General features: G+C 37.0%; 1 protein-coding gene across 1 annotated transcript in view; it reads right to left on the minus strand.

The window, feature by feature from the left end:
* The window catches only part of VPS8 (vacuolar protein sorting 8 homolog (S. cerevisiae)), a 213,907-nt gene that overhangs the window by 87,502 nt on the left and 102,365 nt on the right, over positions 1-24,040 (minus strand). Inside the window, 7 exon segments of the mRNA XM_012640004.1 lie at positions 9,528-9,574; positions 12,584-12,673; positions 18,576-18,674; positions 19,536-19,620; positions 20,389-20,471; positions 22,449-22,505; positions 23,598-23,717. Of these exon segments, the coding sequence (XP_012495458.1) occupies positions 9,528-9,574; positions 12,584-12,673; positions 18,576-18,674; positions 19,536-19,620; positions 20,389-20,471; positions 22,449-22,505; positions 23,598-23,717 (581 nt within the window).

The raw sequence follows: 24,040 nt of genomic DNA on the forward strand, positions 1-24,040 counted from the left end.
ACTGTTAAAACAAATTAAAAAGTGATGAATAGTAAGATATACAATATTTATTTGTCCATGTGCCTTGTATGCCAGCTACTCACAAAGCCCACTATTCAAAACGCCTACACAAAAGCTTTGGAAGTGGAGTATTAACTTTATCATGCTGGATACTCAACTACTGGCGGCCAAAAGGAACTACTTAGGAAATCAACTGTTGCTCTTTTGAGACCTGAGAATCATCTTCTCTCTAGCTTCAAAAGAAGTCAGTTACTTCCGAGAGTTCTATCTTCTCTTCAGAATTCCTCAACTAAAGCTCCTTATATAAAGAACTGGAACAGGGACAATAAAATACAAAAATGATTGCTTGGGAAACTAGCCTTCTGAGAAAAGATTAAAACAGACGGTTTAAAGCAGTAGTTTCCAGCTTTTCAGATACCACGGCACACACAAAATGGCGACATGTGTAAGGCCCACTGGAGTGAAGTAAGATTGCTCACACAGGACTCTGGGGGCCCCAAGAGCCAAGGGGATCAGTCTCTAAGCACACCTGTAACTCTGTGCAGTGCACCAAGGTCACAGGGTGGGAATCTCTGGACTCCAAAAAGAACGATTTGGATTTTGTAATTATTCTATAAATGATGGTAAGTAGCACTCCTATTTTTACTAATAAGAGGCTTGAATTATTGAAGAAGGGATTATATTTAGACATAGGACATTTCTGCAAATTAGCTGATGATACTCAGTCCTAACCAGAGGTTGAGCGATAAACTAAATAAGTTCTGCTCTTTGGGGCTTTCAAGACTTGCTGATGGGCTAATTCTGTATCTCCTCAAATTGGCTGTAAATTAAAAAAAAAAAAATCATGTTTTCAGTTTTATTTTATTTTTTTATGGTATCTCACAACTACCTTTAAAATATACAATTTTGTTCAGTGACTGGCTATTCTCTATGTATACCACCACCTTAGTTTTTACTACATAACTTGAAAATTATCTGTTTAAGTGTCTGTGTCCCCAACTACACTATAAACTCCAAGACGGCAAACACTGTGTTGCATTCCATCATCGTCTCCCCAGCACTAACACAGCCTTGGCACATAATACATAGAGCTCAGTAAATACACGTTGAATTGAACTGAACTGACTGGAATAGTACACTGGACTGCCTGCAAACAGAGGGAAACGTAGAACAGGCAGAAACACAGAATAGAGGGGTGAAAATTTCAGGGACTAGGGTTATAATATCAGAGATAGCTAGGAATAAATCCTGTCAGAAAGCCCTGAATGGAGAAATTAGAGGATGGACGAGATAAATCCAGGAAAATGGTAGTTCTCTATACGTGACTATGATAACTGTGATATAGTAAGAAATATATATATGGTCTCTGTCCCTGGTTCCTGGCACACAGCTCCTAAAACCCTTAGTGTCTTTGAAGTGGTGACTGTCTTTTCCATATGCTGGTGAGAGGGCACAGGACTGGGGCTCCTGGACAGCTTCAGGATGGGGGCGGGTTGCCAGGGGAGCCAACAATGTGATTAGAGGGTTGGAACTTTCAGTTTCGCCTCACACACCTCTGCAGAGGGGAGAGGGGTTGAGTTGATCATCAATGGCCAACGATGTAATCAATTGTGCCTGCACAATAAAGTCTCCATGAAAGCCCAAAGGACAGGGTTTGGGGAGCTTCTGGATTGCTAAACACAGAGATGCCTGGAGGGCAGTGCACCTCCGTGCCCCTTCCTACGTACCTTGCCCTGTGCATCTCTGCTACCTGGTTGCTCATCTGTATCCTCTGTAACATTCTTTATAATAAACCAGTAAATGTAAGTAAGGTGTTTCCCTGAATTGTGTGAGCTGCGCTAGCAAATTAATCGCACCTGAGGAGGGGATCAAGGGACTCCGATTTATAGATAGTCGGTCAGAAGCACAGATCACAACCTGGGGTCTGTGCTTGGCATCTGAAATGGGTGGGGGTAGTCTTGTGGAACTAAGGCCTTAACCTGTGGGATCTGACACTAACTACAGGTAGATAGTGTCAGCACTGAGTTAAATTGGAGGGCACCCAGTCAGAGCCCACTAGAGAATTGCTTGGTAGGTGTGTATGGGAAAAGTCCCCCATACACATTTTGGTGACCAGAGCAGTTGGTTTTTCCTATCTATTATCAGAGGGATCAAGGTTGTGTCTCAAGGGAACAGTATTAGGTAAAAGAGAATGGGAATGTTAACCAATGTTTCTCCATATTCAGGTGAGCCAGTGTTCTTTATAGACGTTGATGCCAAATTGTAGGTGGTGTTGGTATTTTATCTATATTAGACTTCTGTTAGTGTATCTTATAAATGCAAGACTGTGGAGCAATTTAAGGTTAGACATAAGCATGAATCACAGTATTTAATCCTTCCTAGAACATCTATTGACAGAACCATTTGTAAGAAGTGAAGTTGTGAATATGCATCAAACCAAGCAAATTACCCAAATGAATAGATTTTGATGCTTTCATTTGTGGAGGAAATAATGTGTCTGATGAGAAATGATTGGATAACATCAACATAATCAAAACTTTAATAAATAAGCTGTAGCATTAATGAATTTACATCCATTTCTCACTGTTGCTTATCAGTCTTGCACATAAATACAATTTGTTATATCCAGTTCCCAAAGCTATTTCTGTTAGTCTTCTATTAACTACCCATTTTACCATATACCCACTGCTAACTTCAATGGCCATGAAAATGTATTTTAGACCGAAACCTTATCTACTCTTTTGGGAATCCCTATTTTAACAATAGCACTGGCTAAAAGAATATAGACATTTAAATATATGTAAAAGGGAGAAAACTTTAAATTTTAAAAGTTTAAAACTTCTGTCAGTTTTAGAAGAAAGCATGTGTGTGCCTTCTCCCTCTCCTTCTCTCACTCTCATGCTCTCTCTCTCTCTCTCACACACACACACACACACACCTGCCTACCCTGAAATTCAGGTTGGAGAATATTTCTATCCACTCTTACTCAGGTTATGAAAATAATTTTAAATTATAACCTTGTACATCGAACCATTTCTGGGAAAGGATAAAAATATATATCAGTTTTGGAAAACTTACATTAAAATGATTCTAGAATTAAAATTCTGACTTCCTAATATTTGACAAAAAAATAAATGTTGTACTGGAATAAAAAAAAAAAAGGCTGGTCTAGTCCCTTTCCCTCACTCTAAACACTGTAGCTGAATAGGCTGGTCTAGATTATTTGTCCATACCTCTAAGGAAAAAGATTTCACAATCTCTTCCAGTACCTTGTTTTGACAACTTAGGACCACTTCAGCCTAGTCTAAATCGAATCCTCTGCTTATTCCCATATATCCAGTCCTTGAATGTAGTGGCACACTGGTGACTACTCAGTACCTTTTAGACTGAGAACCTGACTGTATCATTCACAACACATGCCTCCACCACCTCATCCCAAAGTGGGAATCAGCTTAGAACTAGGAGGGATTTCTCCCTGTGGGGACAAGGTTAAATATTAAATAAGAGGCCCTCAGCAGCCTCCATCACTGTTGTGGACACCCGCAGTCTTCACTGCTGGAGGACCCTGCAGTTCTCACAGCCTCTGAGCCTAGCCTAGTGAGCTGTCCAAAGTTCACACAGCTGCAATACACAGAGGAGCCCACATTGTGCCCTGTCCCCTGTGGCCCACGCTGCTACTGCGCTGTGCCATCTCGAAATGGAGCCACTACTAGAGTGCACCCTGCTCTGGGGGCCAGTAGCCACTGCGTCCCTTCATCCCTGAGGCCCTGCCATCATTGTACACAGCTTGCACGCATGGTAGTGTATCACTCCTCAGTCGAGCTGCGACAGCTGTCTACCCCACTAGGACAAGCTGCCTCAGAGGCACTCCATCTCCCACACCCCAATTGCTGCTGTGCCCTGTCTCCTGCTACGTGGAGTCTAGGCCCAGAGGAGCAGCCATGCTTCTTGGGGCCCTAGCTGATGATGTTGATGAAGAAGGAGGAACAGTATGCAAAGGGAGGAGTGTGTAGTGTATTTTACAAATTGTTCAGTACTGCTGAAGAATAAAGGAGAAAAGTGAAATGAGAAGATAGAAGAAAATGAACCTGGACAAATGAGCTTGAATCAGACTAAGAAGGGCCTGTACATCATGAAGACTGGACCTCACCTTGGGTACTGGGAATCAAAAAAACTTTGAGAAAGGGGAGGGAAACGTTATCATTACTCATATGTTCAAAAAGGGAAGAGAAGAATTAGGAAGGTGGTTGGGAAACCAGCAAGAGAGACCAAAAGAAAGATGCTGAATGACTGAACTGGGGCAGGGTGGGGCCTGGGGGGCACAGACAAGAGGAAAACACACATGTAAGAGAAACAGAAAAGGTCAGTTGATAGATTTTGATGACTGGTTCTGTGTGCTGTGGTGAGATGGTAGAGCAGGTAAAGGACAGTGAAAACTTGGTCATCACTCTCAGGATGTTATCTAAGACACTTGAGCTATATGTAACTGCCTGCTTTTTCCTATCCCTTCCACTAGAAAGTAAATTCTCCGAAGGCAGGGAGGGTCCTGTCTTTTCACCATTTTATCTTCCATGCCTGCCACAGTGCTTAGTATGCAGTAAATTGCTAAAGGAAATAAATGGATGGATGATGTTATTTGCTATAACGAGAGAAAATAAAGGTGAGAGAACAGGCTGGGCTTGTAAAAAGTGAGTATAAATGCAATTTCATTATAAATAACTACTGAATAAAGAAATAAATGTATGTAGGCTGATATAGTTTGGATATTTGTCCCCTCCAATCTCGTGTAGAAATTTGATCTCTAATGGTGGAGGTGGGGTCTAGGGGGAGGTGTTTGGGTCACGGGGGCAGACCCCTCATGAATGGCCCAATGCTGTCCTCATGGTAATGAGTGAGTTCTCATGAGATCTGATTGTTTAAAAGAGGCTGGCACCTTCCTCCCCTCTCTATCTTGCTGCCTCTCTCGCCATGTGACATACGTGCTCCCATTTTGTCTTCAACCATGACTGGAAACTCCCTGAAGCCCTCACCAGAAGCAGATGCAGGAGCCATGCTTCTTGTGTAGCCTATAGAACCATCAGCCAAATAAACTTCTTTTCTTTTTAAATTACCCAGCCCCAGGTATTCCTTTATAGTGATGCAAACAGACTAAGACATAGGAGACATATATAAAATACATATTATTATATATAAAAATATAATATATAATAATATGCTATATATTATATATATAAATATATAAACATAAAGAGAGAAAAAGAGTGTGGAGGAGAGACAGACCGATGTACACACTGGAGATTAGGAGATGATGACATATAAGTTTTAAACAGTTGAATTTGAGTTGTTGGCAAAATACTAACCAAAGATTTGATACCCAGCAGTGAGCCTGGCCAAATGGACAATCACCTTGGCCATTGTAGGCACTCACTGAAGTTGGTACGCATTTTTATATGTCAAAGTTCATGAACATATATAACCTTCTAATTTTTAATTTCAAAATATGTTATTTCGACACTGAATGTATCTTAAAATGTCCCTTCAAAAACATCCACAGAAACACTGACAGACTCAACTAAAACCCCATGTATAAGCATTTCTATAATCTATATTTTGCTTCTTGACAGTTACTCATTTTCTTAGCAATGTTTACTTTTTACTTTGATTAAAGACTTTCAAATACACTGTGATGTTTTATGTGTTTTTTTCCTACAAGAAAATCATACTTTATATTTCAGAGGACTCCAGGACATTGTTAACAAAGGCTAAATCAACATTGCCAGGAAAATCATACTGAGGAAAATATTCTGAATGTAAATACACTTGCACATTCTCTTTATTCCATTTATGCAGCTCATGGCCTCACAAAAAACATCAGTGTCTTTTGTATTATCCTTTAAGCATGCCCACTGCACAAAGGACTTGCAACTGGATGTAAATGTATCAGGAGGACTCCTGTGAGAATTCGTGGCCAGCAGAATTCACCCTGGGAGTGGGGGTGGAGTCAGGCTTTCTGTAGCAGCTGTCCTCCAGGAGAGAACTGGAAGAGGATGCAAATCCTTTCTCCCAAGCTGTTGGCCTCAATTCAGGCAAGTAATTTGCTTCTGAAGGATTAACCTCCTCTCCCCCCCAACAATCTAATCTTTCTATGTACAGATGCCACCAATATCTTTGTAGGTCAATTAATTCTACCGATGGAATTATTTATATAACAAAGATAACTTAAAGAAATTGGGTAAAGACAGAGAAACAAGACTTCAACTAGATGATCTGTTTCTTTAAAAATGCTGTTGGCAGAATAAAAAGCTAACCCCTCAAAAACAACTTGATGAATACATGTAAATGTTAAATCAAATATGCATAAACTACATATACAAGAATGAGGATCCTATTAACTCAGGTTTTGGGGACAAAAGCAAAAACAGCAACATTCTGATATGATACATACAAACAAGTAGTCTTCATCTCAAAATAGCTGTTTTCTTTCATTTTCCTACTTTCCACAATGCTGGCAGAGGAGTTTCATGGGGAAAAAAACTTGGAGGTTAAAAAAAACTTACTGCTTAAGTAGAACAGAAAGGGGAGAAACAAAGGCAAAAATAGTGTAAAGCTGGCTGTCAGTGACAACTGCTAGGCAGAGCCAGTCTACCTGTTCTTGATGGTCTTTTGTCCCCACATCTTCTTCCATACTCCCTTCATTTTCCACTTCAGTTTGCCCAGTAGCAGACAGGAATCTAATCCTTTACTCTGGATCAGTTAACAAGCATAGTCACTTAAAAGGCTAAAATGTGATGGGAAGTCAGACATTCAGAGACTGAATGTAAACCAGGCCATGCTATCTGCTCTCTTCTCACCCTCAAGATCCACTGGAATTAGGAAAAGTTTTTTCCCCCATACATATGCTTCATTGTATTCATATATTACTTGTATATTCCTCATTATAAAAGTGCCACATAGTACAGAGATTGACAAAGTAATTAGAAAAAAGTTTTGACTGGGGCATAGAGAGGGTAATTTGGATTTTTAAAATCTATGAAGAATACTCTATATCTGAGTGTGCTTATGAAGCAGAGGGCTTGAAGAAATGTGTGAACCCTGTACCCCTAGAAAGAATGGGGGGTGGGTAGAGTTCATAGGGCACAAAAGACAAATTTTCTATAATTTAAAACTTTGTCTAAGAACAGCTTTGAAAGCAAGAAAGGGAGGGCTTCCTTCCTTTCTTTACTCCCTCTGTGCTCAAGTTTCTTTTTGTTTTCTCTTCTTTTTTTTTTTTTGAGGCAGGATCTCACTTTGTTGCCCTGGCTAGAGTGCAATGGCATCATCATAGCTCACTACAACGTCAAACTCCTGGGCTCAAATGAGTCTCCTGCCTTAGCCTCTGGAGTAGCTGGGACTACAGGCACATGCCACCACACCTGGCTAATTTTTTCTATTTTTTGTAGAGACCAGGGTCTCAGTCAGGTTGGTCTCGAACTCCTGACCTCAAGGAATCCTTCCACCTCGGCCTCTCAGAGTGCTATGATTACAGGCATGAGCCACTGCACCTATGCCAGGCCTTGCACTCAACATTTTTAGCCTCATTTCTCTCCCTCAATCCAAAATTCAATATATTACTAGTATTATATATGTATTTACATTGAGGGTCAAACAGGCTTTTACAGGTTAAACTGAGATAATATCACTCAAAATACTCTTTATATAAAAATGATTGAAATGCCAATCAAATACGTTTAGAGCATAATTTAAATTAATGCTTGCCTCCTATATAAAGACATAAAGTAAGAGGAGAAAATGTGATTTCAAGAATTGAGGCTCTCAAAGCAGAACACTAGGTCTTTGACCTAGTAATATAATAGATACTTACATTACCTAATACTGGATTTTTTTATTTTAGAAAAGTAAATTTGGTCACCCTCACTGTCTACACTTTATTACATTTGAGAAAATGCCAAGTTCAAAGCTGAGTTTCCTCTGTCCTTCCAGCTTGTATCTCTCTAGGTAGGATGGTTAAAATAAATTATCCTGGGGAAAGAGGAGTTGGGCCCTAAGAAAATGGATCTAACACTAGAGGAAGCACAGAGGAGGAACAGGAAATTGTGCCACTGGGAAAAGTGGTGGACACACTGTAAGAAAGGGCTGGGAAGGAGAGCTGGGAAGGAGGGCTGGGCATTTCCTTCCTCTTCCCTCTGGCTCAGTCTCCAACCTACACTTACGTCTCCCCCTTCCAGCTCTCTGCATCCTCTTTCCAGCAGCTCTCTTTCTTCCCTCCTACTCCCAACTCTACTTCTAAAATATCTCTATCAGTTAATTCTAGAAGACGATAGGGGCCCAAACTGACTGAGAGAAATACAAATGATTAACAGAAATTTTTAAAAAGATGTCTAGCCTCAGTAATTATCTGAGAACAGGGAATTAAAACACAGATACTTTGCAAAGGTCTTGAATAAGGGTGGAGGGGGGTAGATAGTCAGATTGCTTTTTCTAAACATCTGCACATACACGTTTGACTCTAAATTTAAATGCAACCCAACCTGTTCAAGATTTAAATGAGCTTTCAAAAAATTTTTACAATAAAAAAAATTACTGGTGTTTTGGTATTTTAAAATAGCATAGAACACTGGAATGACAAAATTGATATTACAATTACCTGCTTTCAATGGCCAGTGTATACCGTAATGAAACCTAAAGTTTGTATGTCTGATAGGAAAGCTATGCCATCCCGGATATTACACGTAAGCCAGTGATGCTTAACTCTAGGTGTGCATCAAAATAGCCCCACTCTCAATGATTCTGCAGGTTGGGCCAAGGCATATTTTTTAAAGCTTCATAGTTGATTCTGATACACACTTCTGGTTAAGAGCAACTATCCTAGAGGATGTTAAATATTATTACACTTAATTCCCAATGTACCGTACTCAGTCACAACAAAACTTTAAAATTACATATGCAGAACTGTTTTGCTTACAAATTCATGACTAATTTCATAATCTCTTTGGGTTTGTTTTTTTTTGATAAGCACCAGAGTAGCAGTTGAAAAAACTTTCCTTCCCATACCACCAGGAAGTTATTTAAAATTAAACAGATCAAGTCAGAGTATAAAAGGTAATAAATTTAGAGGTAGGCTGGGAACCAGGTGTTTACTTTGGAAAGTAGAGCTATCGGTCTACAGCATGAAGGAAGGAATAGGTAGGAGTGAAGCTAGGATAGAAAGAGAAGCCATACGGTCACCAAATTCTTCCTGAAACACATCCTCATAGCATGGCATGGCTTCATTATTTTATTTATTACTACATTAATGAGAACTCACCCTGTAGACTCATGTTCAAATGGAAAGAAAAGTATTACCCTAGATGTAATCTGTTTTTCAGATCACGTATTTTTATATTATCTATGTAAGTTACTACTACTAATATTAAAAATCAAGAGCTAATTGTACTATTTGGATACCATGGGCTGGTATCTCAACCTCAATTTATTTACTTTTATTTCTCATCTATGTACTATGAAAAAACCAAAGTTTATTAACATACCTTGGGTCAAGAAGACTCCTCAAAAATTTGAAAAGCAAAACCTGGTTCTGAACAGAAAAACAATAAAAAATACAATTAAATATTAAAACAAATTTTTCAAATTATGCCATGGTAAAGAATTACTCTAAATGATCCCTTTAAAATGAACAGATATATGACTATTTCCATTAAGCCCTCTGTAGAGATCTAAGAAATTCTAAAGAATCACTTGGAGGTCCTTTATGTCCTCTCAGTAATTCTCATCACTGTTGCACATTCCATTTTGAGTGCAAAGGGAACACAAACACCCTGATATCACCAAAAAAAAGACCTCTACTGAGACAAATCCCTGAACTGTTCCCAGCGGGAGGACTCTCTCGGAGTATCAGGTGCTTGGAACTGCTCTACCGATGGTGAGTTCTGGCTGCAGCAATAGGTTTCACACTCCAACACCTGGTCTTTCCGTGACGATGGGCTGCCACGAGATAGTTAAACTCAGTAGGGTGGGAATTCACCACCAAGTTCACCAAGTTCACCACCAAAGAAAGCTCATTAACTCCACAATTTAATCAACTACAGAAAAGATGACAATCAAATTACAACATGTCGGCAATCAATATGCCATAAAATCTGAGTTCTGTTTCTGCCACTTATTTGCTATGTGACTTTGTGTTAAGTCACTTATTCTTTTAGCAATTTGGTTTCCTTAAGTGAAAAAAAAACAGGACAGCAGTATCTCCTGTGTCTCTGTACAGGGTAACGGTGAGGATTCAATGAGATAAACCTTTGAACACTATATAAATAATGTTTCTACGTTCTTGGAAAACCTAAGTGAAAATCATTACTGTTTAGTTTTACTTCTTTTTTTATTTTTTGACATATTCAAAGCTTACCTGTAAAAAGCAAGTGGACTCTCAAAGCTGAAAGGATTAATGTCATTTAGAATATGACTTCTAAAATACATTTATCAGTCTTTGACTTTCTATTTTTTCCCTATCACTTTGTTTCATTTTACATGGCTTTCCTCCTGGTTATAACTTAACATTCTGGCTTATTTTTCATTTCAAGAATTCTGAAAACAATTGGTCAGAGGCATATTTCTTGCCATAAAAAGTAAAGGTGGTTTATAAGATTTGTGTGTGACTCACACAATCAATAAAGCTCTGCAATGAAATAAATACTTCATTTCTTTTGAAAAATATGTCTAAGACTCCATAAGCATCTAGATCACATCCAAACAGCCACCTTTTTCTTATCCATTATACTTCAGCTTTTATATATTTATCTGAAGAATTATATTCATTTACCAGGACTCTCTGTCTTTTAACATCCTTAGAGACTACAAAAAAGAGAAAACCCTGTAATTGATAATCTTAAATTTTAAAGGACAATGACAATACCACCACTACAACAGGCGAGATTTACCAGAACTGCTGACTTTGAAAGGGGAGAGATGCTCTGGAGGTCGAGAGTAGCTTTAGCAGAAACGTCCTCCCTCCACCCCTCGCTAGATTGGATTTCATGTCACTCCACGTACTTCCTCAGTACCCTGGGCAGTGCTCTGTCATCCTTCAAGTCAAACTATTCTGTAATTGTCTTTTGGCTTGTCTTCTTCTTTGAGAGGAGGGATCACATTATGTTTTTGTATCCTCAGCACTTAATGCTTTTGGCCCACAGCAAGTACATGAATACTTATTGTATTAATGGATGAGTCTTTATAGGAGAAACAGAAGGAACAAAAGCTTCTCAAATTCCCTGTCAATGAATTTCACTCTTGAGCTTAAAGCAATAACTTGAAGAAATGAGAAAGTATAGTTGCAACTTCTCTGGTTAAAGTTTTGCTTAAAAAAGGTCAGTAATTCTCCAGTACACAGAAGATATCTTCAATTTCAATTTCTTAGCATCACATATAAGACTCATCTATATCAGGCCCCAAGCTATATTTTCCAGCCTCTATAATTTAGTACCTTCCCTCCAAACGATCTCTTATAGCTTAATCTAGTGCCACTTCTACCCTACCACATCATGCTTTGCACAGACCTGGCCATTCTCTGACCGAGAATGCTGTTTCATGCCTTCAGGGCTTTACATCCCCACGTCTTCTTTATGTAGAAAGCCTTTCCCAATTCTCTGCTTGGAAAACTGATACCAATCATTCCAGACCAGTTTAGGTATCTCTGGGCATTTGTCTTTCTCCCAGTGCATCACTCTCTTCTCTTGTTCCTACAGCACTTTTTATATATCTCTAGTGAAGCTGTTTTAACACTGTACTGTAGTTATGTGCGTAAGTGCTTCTCTGTTCCACAGGAAAAATAAAGGAAACGTGGCATTCTTACTCGTGTCCCCAGAGCCTAGCACACTGGTACAAAGTGGGGTCACGATAAGTATTTAAATAAATGAACTCCATATTTTTGTCTCTTGTGCCAGCTGTTCTGGTTTTCACCTTGAACAGGTATTCCCCACACTATTATTGCCACTTGTAGACTCTGAGTTGTGCTTCATGTCCCTGTCATTGTCCTATCCCTACTCTATCACTTGTGGCCATAACAGCAGTTCGTAAGCCCAACACTAGCACTCCCATGGGAAGTGGGCAGTGGAATAGTAGGTGATTTAAATAGTACTTCTGACTGGGCTTCTCAATATTCAGCAGTATGCAGCTGTATTCTAATTAAGATTTTCCAAGAAAAATTCCAAATACTCAAAACTAATGCCATCTGAGGATGACAAAGTCCTAAATAAATAATACAAATCTCAAAGGTCGTGAGTCCTATAGCAAAAGAAGAAAGGATCTTTTGTGGATTATGACTTCTAAACTAAGTACAGGTTATAGTTCCAAAAATGTTTCTTTGATGTTAATATTTGTTATATATTAATCCAAAGATGAACTCCCTCATTTCCAAACACAGAGATCATCACAAAATTGTTCTCAAATACACACACACAAACACACAAGCAGAGACAATGTATAGAAACTGCTATCAATCAATTGAAGAAATTACTACAATCAAAACTTCTTAGGTGAAATTTAATCATTGTCTCCCCACTAGACTTTTTTCCCCATATGTTTTAACATTTACCTGAAGTTTTTTAATGACTGTTTCAATCTGTCCAGAAAAGTGGGTAGCAACCAGCTCCGCAGCTTTACAGGGCTTCAGAGACACAAGTTCCTGGAGTTAAAGGAAAAGACAAAGTCATCTTTAATGGTTCATTTAAACAGAATATCTATAGACGTGAAGCATGATTACCAACCCCAATACTGTCACAAGCGTCCACACTGCATTTCAGAAGACCTTGATATAGGGCCTCAATTTAAAGGGCACATTGCAAATGAGCAAAATTAGAAATGTGCCATGTAAAAAATCAGAATTTCATTTTTTTAGAAAAAGGTAGTTTAGAATTCTTAGAAAATGAAAGCATTGTAAAATTCTGAATTTCAGCCACGATATCTATAGGAGAAACAGAAGGAACAAAAGCTTCCCAAATTCCCTGTCAATGAATTTCAACCTTGAGCTTAAAGTAATAACTTGAAGAAATGAGAAAGAATATAGTTGCAATTTCTCTGGCTAAGAATTCTAAAACTTTACTTCTGGTGCCTAATGGATTTAGAAATTGCACATGTCTTAAGAAGCAAACTTAAGGCCCTAAGTTTTAAATGAGACTAAGATGTTAACCACTGTTAATTAAATTCTGTATAAGACCTATTTCTGTCAAATCTAAAACCTCTAATCTGCCTTCTCCTTGAACTTTCCTTGACACTACTGGCTATCCTTTTCTTCTTGAAACTATCTTCTTACTTGGCTTCTGTCACCGACTATTCTACCTTTCCAACTGCACCTTCTCTGGGGGAACACTGTGACAAAACACAACCATGATACATGGCTAAAATGCAAAGACTGAATATATACCAACATAGCATATTACCAAATAAAACTGAGACAAGTTATTGTGACTATGATATTCATGATATATCTAGTAACTACTGCATTAAGTAGTATTTGTAGATTAATAATAATTAGCTGACACAAAAAACTGGAGTTTACAGTACTTTAATACCTCTCCAAAGAGAGAAAGTATAACTAATCAATATCACAAAAAAGGAGATATTACTATTGATCTGCAGAAATTAAAAAGCTAAGAAACAATTAATTTATGTCAAGAATTTGGAAATTTAGACAAAATGGAAAAATTCCTAGAAAGTATAATTTAATAAACTGACTTCAGAAGAAATATTAATACCATTAACAACAGCATTAGAAAATATGAAGTTGTGACAGTAAATCTAACAAGGATGGAAAATCTCTATAGAGAACATTATAAAACTTTATAGAAAGATCTTAAATAAAGGATTATAGGTGAGAAGACCCAATATTGTCAACATTGTCAATTATCTTCAAAATGATTGACAGATTCAATGCAATGCCTGTCAGAATCACAAAGTTAAAAAAATTTTTGTGAAACTTGATTAGCTGATTCTGAAATATATTTGAAAGTATAAAAAGTCAACATAGCCAGGACTTACCTAAAGACAGCAAGACTTTATTACATAGCAACATTATTTAAAATAGTGTTGGATGGGCACGGTGGCTCATGCCTGCAATGTCAGCACTTTGCAAGGCTGAGATAGGAGGATCGCTTGAGGCCAGGAGCTTGAGACCAGCCTAGGCAACAGTGAGACCTGTCTCTACTAAAAATAGAAAAATTTGGGCCAGGCGCGGTGGCTCACGCCTATAATCTCAGCACTTTGGAAGCCAAGGTAGGAAGATCACTCGAACCCAGGAGTTCGAGGCTGCAGTGAGCTGTGATCGTGGCCACTGCACTCTAGCCTGGGCAACAGAATGAGACCCTGTCTCTAAAAAAAAAATAGCCGGATGTGGTGGTGTGGGCCTGTGGTCCCAGCTACTCAGGAGGCTGAGGCAGGAGGATCACTCGAACCCAGGAGTTCGAGGCTGCAGTGAGCTATGATCGTGGCCACTGCACTCTAGCCTGGGCAACAGAATGAGACCCTGTCTCTAAAAAAAAAATAAATAGTGTGATTGGTGTGGTACAGATGCAGAGACAGACAAACCAATGAAACAGAAGGTGGTCTGGAAAAACAGACCAAGTGTACATAGATCCTTGATATACTTATGACAAAAGCAGCACTACCGAGCAATGGAAAAACGCAACCTTTTAACATAACTGCTGCTGGGCAAATTGGGCATCTGTATTCTAAAAAAATTAACTGGACCTCATGGTATGTACAAAAATTTCTTTCAGGTGGACCTCAGATCTAAAGATAAAAAAAAAAAAAACAAGAAAGAAAAGAGGACATACAGAAGAGGAAAAATGATTATTTTGTCTTCTTAAAAATAAAAAAAAGAACAAAATACCCTTTTCTTAAGAAGAACCATAAAAAGACTGAAAGGAAAAGCCACAGAGGGGGAGAAGATATTTGCAATATATCTCACTGAGAAAAGACTAACATCCACGATACACAAAGAAATCCTACAAATCAATAAGAGGCATTCAAATGAAAAATGAGCAAAAGATTTCAATAGGCACTTCACGAGAGAGAAAATTTTGTTTTTTCTTTTTTTTTTTATTTCAGGATATTATGGGGGCACAAACATTTTGGTTACATGTTATGACTTTGCCACACAAAAATCATGACTTGAGGTGTGCCCCTTCCCCCCTACAACGCTCGTCATGTCCATTAGTTGTGAATTTACCCACCCCCAACCCCTCAACCCCCAAAGAATATTACTACTGCGTGAGCAACTTAGTGTTCATCAGTTAGTGCCAATTTGAAGGCGAGTACATGTAGTGCCTATTCTTCCATTCTGGTGATACCTCACTTCGGAGGATGGGCTCAAGCTCTATCCAGGAAAATATAAGAGGTGCTAGATTACAGTCGCTTCTTATAATTGAGTGGTATTCCATTGTATGCATACACCATATTTTACTAATCCACTCATGGATTGACAGGCAATTCGGTTGTTTCCACAACCTTGCAATAGTGAACTGTGCTGCCATAAACATTCGATTGCAGATGTCTTTATTATAGAATGACTTTTGTTCCTTTGAGTAGATGCCTAATAGTGCTATTGCAAATGGTATTTCTATTTTTAGCTCTTTGAGGTATCTCCAGATTCTTTTCCATGGAGGTTGCACTAATTTGCAGTCCCACCAGCAGTGTACAAAAGAGAAAATTTAAATAGCCAATAAACGTAAGAAAAGGCTGTCGATTGAATTAGTAATTAAGGAAATATAAATCTAAAACAAAATGAGATATTATTACACATCCACTAGATTGGCAGTTTTAAAGTCTGGCAGATACAGAGCCAGTGGGAATTCTCACACAGCGTTGGCATCCAATAAAGTTTAAAATATTAATCTCAACTAACTAGCAATTATACACCCTAGAGCAGAGATTATACATTAGCATTGATCAGAATCACTTGGAGGGCTTGTTCAAACACATTTTGCTGGGCTCCACCCTTAGAGTTTCTGATTCAGTAGGTCTGAGGTTGAGACTAAGACTTTGCATTTCTATGAAATTCTCAGCTGATGCTGGTTTGGGGATGAAACTGAAAATCCCTGCCCTAGAGAAATGCACATGGCTGTGCTCAAGATGCAAATATAAGAAGGATCATAAACAGACTATTTTTAATAGTCAAAGACTAGAAACAACTGAAATGTCTATCAGCAGCAGAATAGATAAACTGGTATACTTTCAAAATGGAATGCTGTACGATAAAAATGAACTGCAGCAACTACATAAAACAAAATCTATAAACTTCGCACACAAAATGTTGAGCAAAAGTAAGACAAAAAATAGAATGAAATTTCATTTACATAAAGTTCAAAACCAGGCAAAACAAAAACATAAATATTAGGGTTGCATATATATGCAGTAACAGGATACAAAAAGGCTAGAAATTGTCACAAAACCCAGGATAATGGATATATTGGGGAGGAGAGGGAAGCAAAGAATTATGATCAGAAAAGGATACATGGGAAGAGTCTGGGGTACAGGAAATATTCTCTTTCTTGTTCTGGGCCTAGGATGTTTGCTTTTTAATTTTTAAAATTAAACTATACATTTATTTTATGTTCTTTTCTGAATCCCTTTTATATTTCAAAATAAAAAATGTAAAAAAAAAAAAAGAAACCTAATGAAACATGTTTCCTCCATATTAGAAAAACCATCTAAACCAGAAATTCATTAGCTGGAGTCCACAGACCTAATCTAAGAATGGCTTTTAGGGGTCTGTGGATCCCCAAAACTATAAACAGAATTATGAATCTATGCATATGTGCAATATTATGAGGCACAGGTCCAAATCTTTCATTAGATTTTCAAAAGATGTCTAGAGCCCCAGAGGTGTTAAGAATCACTAAGCTATAATCTGTGTCTATTGTTAGAATACTTCATTATGATGACTTTTCCCCCTATGTATTTAATGTTGATTATATTAACATTACTGAAGACACAGAAATCCTTGAAAAAAAAGTCTATATGCTTGTAATTGTGGCCTTAAGAGATAATAAAAAGTTCAAGGTGAAAAAATGTGCAGATGTGGAAAAAATAGTCAGCAAAAATAATTGTGTAGCAAAAATACTTCTTTCTTCTACAGCTTAAGTTTTCTGCTGAGTAATTTGTTTGCTCATTGATTAATTCATCACATTTCACATAAGGCAGAGAGATATAGCTTCATTTTTGGATGTCTGGAGCCCATGTGCTCAAACCACTGTATAATGCAGATGAGGTGAAATGAAAAATGAACCATAAAGTAAATATGCAGACTTGAAGAGGATGATGAAAAAGAACATGAAATGATTAAAGGGAAAATATATAAAACTCAAAATTGGAGAAGGTCTTGGGTTCTTTTGCCAAGATATAGTCATCTTGTTGTTAGCAGGAATATGACAACATTAAATAACATATGCCGTGTTCTCAATCCTATACATGAGAGTGTGGAAATTACTTCGGGCCACACATCTCATGACTGACTCCACCACCTTTCAAGCCAGATGTTTCACAGAAGATACTGTTCACATTTCTGAGCTTTCGAAACTTTACAACCTTCAGGAACTAAAACAAAGTATTCACATCACGTGCAATGTTTCTCAGAGATCATCCTTTCTTATAATTTTAAATAACTATAAAAACTTTTAAAACATATTGAATAATCATATCTTTCACTACATCTCTAAATCTATCACTTGACTGTTGCTATGAGAATATGAGAAGAATGAAAGAAACTCTGCAGATATAAATGTTATTTTGAAAACTAGGATTACCTCAGTATCCTTCCTTACTGTTTTTTTAATAATCAGAAATAAACACAATAGAATATATAAATAACATAAAACATACAAATAAACATAAAGCAGAATAGATTTCAACAAAACTTCTAGCTCTGTTGGTTTCTGAGGTAAAAAGTATGTCATGAACATAAAGAAACTAAAGCGAGGAGTGATTTTTGGGCCCCTTTTCAGAATACATTCTGATCACATGTTTTTCACACATGTAGTCTCTCCATTTGGACATCTATAAGCATGTTTTTAAAAAGGACTTTTTGTTTTGACACTGAAGTCAATTCTTAAATTCTTGTAAAACAGCACGCACAAACAAAAGCAGTGAATCAGCTGACCAAGCTAGGTCAGAATCATTGTCCTGTTACATAAGGAAGGGAAAAATACGAGAGAGAAAACTCACTGCAGTAATTTTTCTAAAAGTCCATTGGGTGATTGGAGGGAATGACTCCCATTATGTTATTAGGAAAAAAAAGATCAGCAATACTCTTAGAATCATTCTATGAACTTAGTGGGTAAAAACCCACTAATATTCCAATTTGTCACTAGCTGATCGAACATGGGCTATTTTCAGAAGTCATGACATAATAAACTGGCTGTGACATAGGCTTTAGGAATACAAATATGAAGTAGAAAAAATTATATGAAAAAGACTACTCCTCAATTAAATCAACTTAATAATATGATACCTGCCATTGTCTAAATAACATAAAGTTAATTTGGGTTAAACGACCACTCAAATAAGTTTAAAATGTTTTGTTGAATTGGTACCTCAATATGATCCATTGCTTTCTGCCATACAGACTGCTTTTCCTCTGTACTGTGTCCAGGAATGGATAAGATATTGTGAATGTAATTAAAAACTTCCTCCTGAAGAGCACAAGACAATATAATTTATCCATTCATTCACTTAAGCAATATTTAGTCACTATCTACTATCTGTACCAGTCATAGTCAACAACTATTAACATTATTTGATGATGGAAAATTATTTAGAGTAGTTAACTGATGAAAAACTGACACTAAAATGAGTAATTGTTCAAAGTTTAGCGTAGAATTTTAGAAGCAACAAACCTGTACCAATTAGTTTTGGTTTCAATTTACTTATTTTCAATGACCTAATGAGGGAATATCATACTTTTCTTTTTGGTGATCCCTGTCCCCATTCTCAATTTCATCTCAAATCACTCTTACCCTTGTCTATTATGTTCCACCTATACCTTTTTTGCTTAATCTATATGATCTCTCTGTTTAGTTCCTTGAAGATGTCAATTTTTTCCCCACCTCAGGTCCTTTGTATATACCATTCCCTATCCTGGAACACTCTTCCCTTGGCTCTTTGCTTGACTGGCTCCTCAACTTCCAAAACTCAGTTTCTATGTCACTTTCTCTGAGATTCTTTCCCTGGCTGCTTGGGATAAGTCAGTTCCTCTAAAGTGACACCCAGTTTCTCTCCCCCAGCACTTATCATACTTTGTAATCATGTATTTGGTTTTCTTGTTTACTGTCAGTTTCCATCACTAAATCGTAAGTTCCAAAACTGCAGGAACTATAGCTGTTTTAATTATCGATATATACTTGGCTCATAGCAGTCACTCAATTAAAAATCTGGTGAATAAAGAAAACCTTAGATCAGCAAACACATGTCCAAATATTTCTACTGAATAGTTATTTCTACTCAGTAAGGAGGGAACACTGAATAAGCAAGAAGAAAGCAGTCTCTTAACTCACCTCTCTCAATGGGTCACGTAAGTAGCAATCAATAATTTTGTCATATTGGTGTTCTCGTTCATACATAAATTCACAAATTTGATAGCTAGAATGTAAAAGAAAAACTTCAGTGTACCAAACAGGCAGGTGGTTATTAGCTTATTGTTTTGATAAGTTTACTCAGACAAGCAAGTTAGTATTAAGAAAAATGAATATAGCAGATGTGATTTCTACTGTTAAAGTTATGTTAAATATCTAAGGGAGATGAGTATCTGCCATTTCTCTACCTATAGGTTTAAGGTGCTGCTGAATATTATTATGTTTATAAGAAATTTCAAAGCTGGGTACAAAAAAGATATTAAAGCAACATAAGAAATAGTCAATATGTTAGATATCAATTGATAATTTGTAAACATTTTCTATAAAGTTTCTTTGTTCGGAATTAAATCTCAAATAAAACATTCAACGAACTAGATAAATAGCAGTGTTAGCATATTGTATCTTATCTCCTATGTCAAATTTTGCATTGTTTCTAAAATACTTAAGATAATGGTCAAAAGTCTATGAAATACTATAGAAATATTAAAGAAAAAATCAAAATACTAAAACAGCATACACTGCTATTCCACTTTCATATTAAAACAATTGTACAAACACTTCAAATTTACCCTGCCAATTTCTGCAAATTTAAGTAACTTCTGGAACTCAACTGAAAGGCAAAAACTTTTGCACTTAGGTTTTTTTTGTTGTCATTATTTGTATAACCTTTCCTAATTAAAAAAGCAGGAATGCATCAATAAACTGGACTTCACGTTAGAGAAATGTAATTTAATAGTTTTGTAGAAAACTAATATATGGCTGCAAAACAACTTACAACTCAGCTTTTTCTGCCATACGGATGAGCCGACTCTCTTCAAATTGAACTATGCCTCCAGCCTGCAGCAATTCTAAAAGGACCTGAACATTTAAAATAAATGAATGAGAACACTTTGGAATTTACTAGCTCTTTAAGAGTGCATTCAGCCATGTAGACCATAATTTTTTTTTTTCTTTTGCTTTCTTACTTGATGATATTTTGGCTTGCTTTCCCATAGCAAGGGGTAGACTAACATTATAATGTTGATCATATTGTAGTTATGTCTTAGAAAAAGATCAATGGCTCTGCTTTTTAAACATGGAAGGAATGCCACAGTGTTTGCAAATAAGCCCTTAGAACACTGAACTGACCCTCCACTAAGCTGAACATGTCTGCATATATCCTTTTAAGAAGTGAGATTTTGTCTCACTTTTATGTCTTATGGTTCTTTAAAAATCTGTCATCCACAGGTAGTATCCACGCTTACATGTTAAATTTTTAAAATTAATCATTGAGATTTTTCACAGCAACACTTTTCAAAATAGGCAAAAGGTAGAAAATATCAAAGTGTCCATCAATGGATGAATGGATAAACAATATGTGGCATAAACATACAATGGAATATTATTTAGCCTTAAAAATGAAGAAAATTCTGATACATGCTACAACATGGATGAACCTTGAACACACTATACTAAGTGACATAAGCCAAACACAAAAAGACAAATACTGTATTATTGCATCAATACTTTCATGAGATATCTACCGTAGTCAAACTCATAAAGACAGAAAGCACAATGGTGGTTGCCAGGGTATAGGGGAGGAGAGCGTAAGGAGTTATTGTTTAATGGGTATGGTCATTCAGTTTGCGAAGATGAAAAATTTCTTGAGATGGATGGTAATGATGATTGTACAACAATGTGAACGTCACTGAATTGTACACTTAAAAATGGTTAAAATGGTAAATTTTACATGATGTATATTTTACCACAATAAAATAAAACAAAAATATTGGGGTTCATACAATTAATTTTTACCAAACTAAGTGGCTGAAATGAGGGGGTCCACATTACTATTTGTATTCAGTGTAATTTAAGAGTAACCAAGGCATGAAAAATTACCTATGGGATACAATGTACACTACTCAGGTCATGGGTACACCAAAGGCTCAGACTCCACCACTATATAATATATACACATGATAGATTTCAACTTATACCCCATAAATCTATTTTTTTAATTAAAAAAAAACAGTAGCCAAAATTTTAGCAGCTGTTCTCCCTCCTAAGATAGTCTGAAGCAGTCACTGGGCAACAGCTATGCAAAGAAAGGGTCACTATTGCTATCCTATGATCTTTAGCTGAGTCTCAACTTCCTGGCTGTGCATTATTACCATAAAAAATCAGCACAGCTCTCAAAGTATTTAATTTTTGTATTTTACTTACCTGACCAAGTCTGGCTATCAATACTAAATGGGCTGACACTCTAAGTGCTCACAATTACAGTGGGTAAGCTTTTAAAGAATCCTACTCCTAGAAAGGACCTTCAAGAAAGTGGCATAAATAGAAGTGGTAATCAGACAGTTATTACTTCACAATAACTAGTGGAGGAACAGATGACTTATAGTCTCCAGAATGGTCAGCTCTAATGCAGTGAGGTTTTAGGACACTCTCAAAAGTTGAGTGGACCAATACTCAGGATCCTGCAGCTTTTCTGGTTCAGGACCATAGCAGCTAGCAGAGGTTACCAGATCAATGACACTGACGGAATGCAGGGTATAAACAAGTGCTAACTGTGGCTATGTAATGCAGAAGGGTGAAGTATTTTCTTTGACGTCATGGTGGAAGCAAGACAGGTCCAGTCTACCTAGGAATTTAGTTTGATATAAGCTCCTTATAACCGTACTTCCAACAACCGTCCACTCTATTTTCTGGTTGCCACTAACTTTAGCTTAATATTAGGGTTTGGTACAAGTCATTCCCCCTTATGTCTAGTGAGGTCTAGCACAGAAGAATTTTTTCCAGCTTACTCTGTCTTTTTTCCCACGCTTTAGCAAAAACAATTCTAGTAGTTCATACCTGCTGTCTTTCAGAGTGTCGGGAGTCATCGTCAGGACTACAAAGGAATTCAAGGACCTAGCCAAAGATAAAATATTTTTTATTTGATACCAGCACTCAAGCCATAACACTGTCATAATAAAAACAATAATTATCCTTTCAATATCACCAATTCATCCATACCCAGCAATAACAAATACCACAAGCGTATAGTGTTTTCCCAACTGACTGGCCTAGTACACGAAACATCAGGTTCAGGTATGCTAACAATTTCATATGTGTCTTAGACACATATTTCTATACTTTTAGAAATATAACACTAGAAGGCAGTGTTATCTATATACCTTATGTTTAAGTTCCCTGATACCATGGACCAAGCAAAGCATGGACTTAGGAATCAGGCCACTTGAATTTGAATACTAACCTTATTAATACTTAATAACAACATTTATTGCTAATAATAATACTTACAAGTATGACCTTGGATAAATTACTTAATCTCTCCAGGCTTATAGTTTCCACATATAGTTTCCTTATATGTAAAATGGGAATAATTGTCCCTATTTCAGAGCTGTTGGGAGGATTGAGTTCACACATACATATAAATAAAGCTTTGGAACAATGCCTGCCACTGTAAAGTGCTTAGTATATCCTAGTCGTTATTAGCTACTTTCTCCAGACAAAAAATACTTTCTTTGTCACCTATAGATATGTAGGAGATATTTAACTGGGATTAGGAGATTATCTTCAGAGTCAAAATCATTTGTAAGTAAATTCAGATTTTCCAAAAGTAATCTCTTCTTCAGTTGTTCGTCATCAAAGTCTTACTATCAGTGAGATGGGGTACTTAAACTGGAAAATTCTTGAGCAAAGAATTCTAGGCAATTTAGATCAACAGAATAATTGAGAGAACAGAATTCTCTATAAACCAATCTTCACAAACCATACTCCCATGATACCAGGTTAGTAGGCAAAGTCATACTACCTGGAACACATCATTAAGACACACACACACACATACACACACCTATTTAGATTCAAAACCTGAACAGGCCTCTCCTTGATAAGACATCTATTCAATAGTCTGTCATATTAAGAAACAGTGTAATGCAGTGAACTCTGTACAGTATACAGAAGAAATTTCTAGTTCTCATTGTTAAAGACACTTACCTGATCAAAAAGCGTTCTATTTACGAACAAGGTATTGTCAGGCTTTGCAAGCTGCCGAGCGAGGAATGTAAAGAGACACCCTACTTGCGAGGGAGTAAAATCTGAATTCTCCACCATAACCTGATGAGCAAAAGAGACCATTTATTCAATAGACCATCTGGCTTGATGCAAAAAACCCACATACAATTAGAAGCGGGGGAAGCCTCATTACTGAAGACTCATGAAAAGATTCTTTTACAGACTGTGCAACAATTGAGTTCAATACCACTTAGAGAAGAAATACAACTACTTGCATACTCTAACAGGGAAACAGTTTAGTGGTTTTTGGCATTTTTCTAGCACAATTTGGATGAGAACTGAATTGTCAGAGATGTGGATGTAGAATTTCAAAGAAATATTACTCATGTTTCCCTCAGGAATTCTTAGAGAATCCTATTAAAATT

This window comes from Propithecus coquereli, unplaced genomic scaffold, assembly GCF_000956105.1.
Source record: "Propithecus coquereli isolate 6110/MARCELLA unplaced genomic scaffold, Pcoq_1.0 Scaffold10, whole genome shotgun sequence".
Lineage (NCBI taxonomy): Eukaryota > Metazoa > Chordata > Mammalia > Primates > Indriidae > Propithecus > Propithecus coquereli.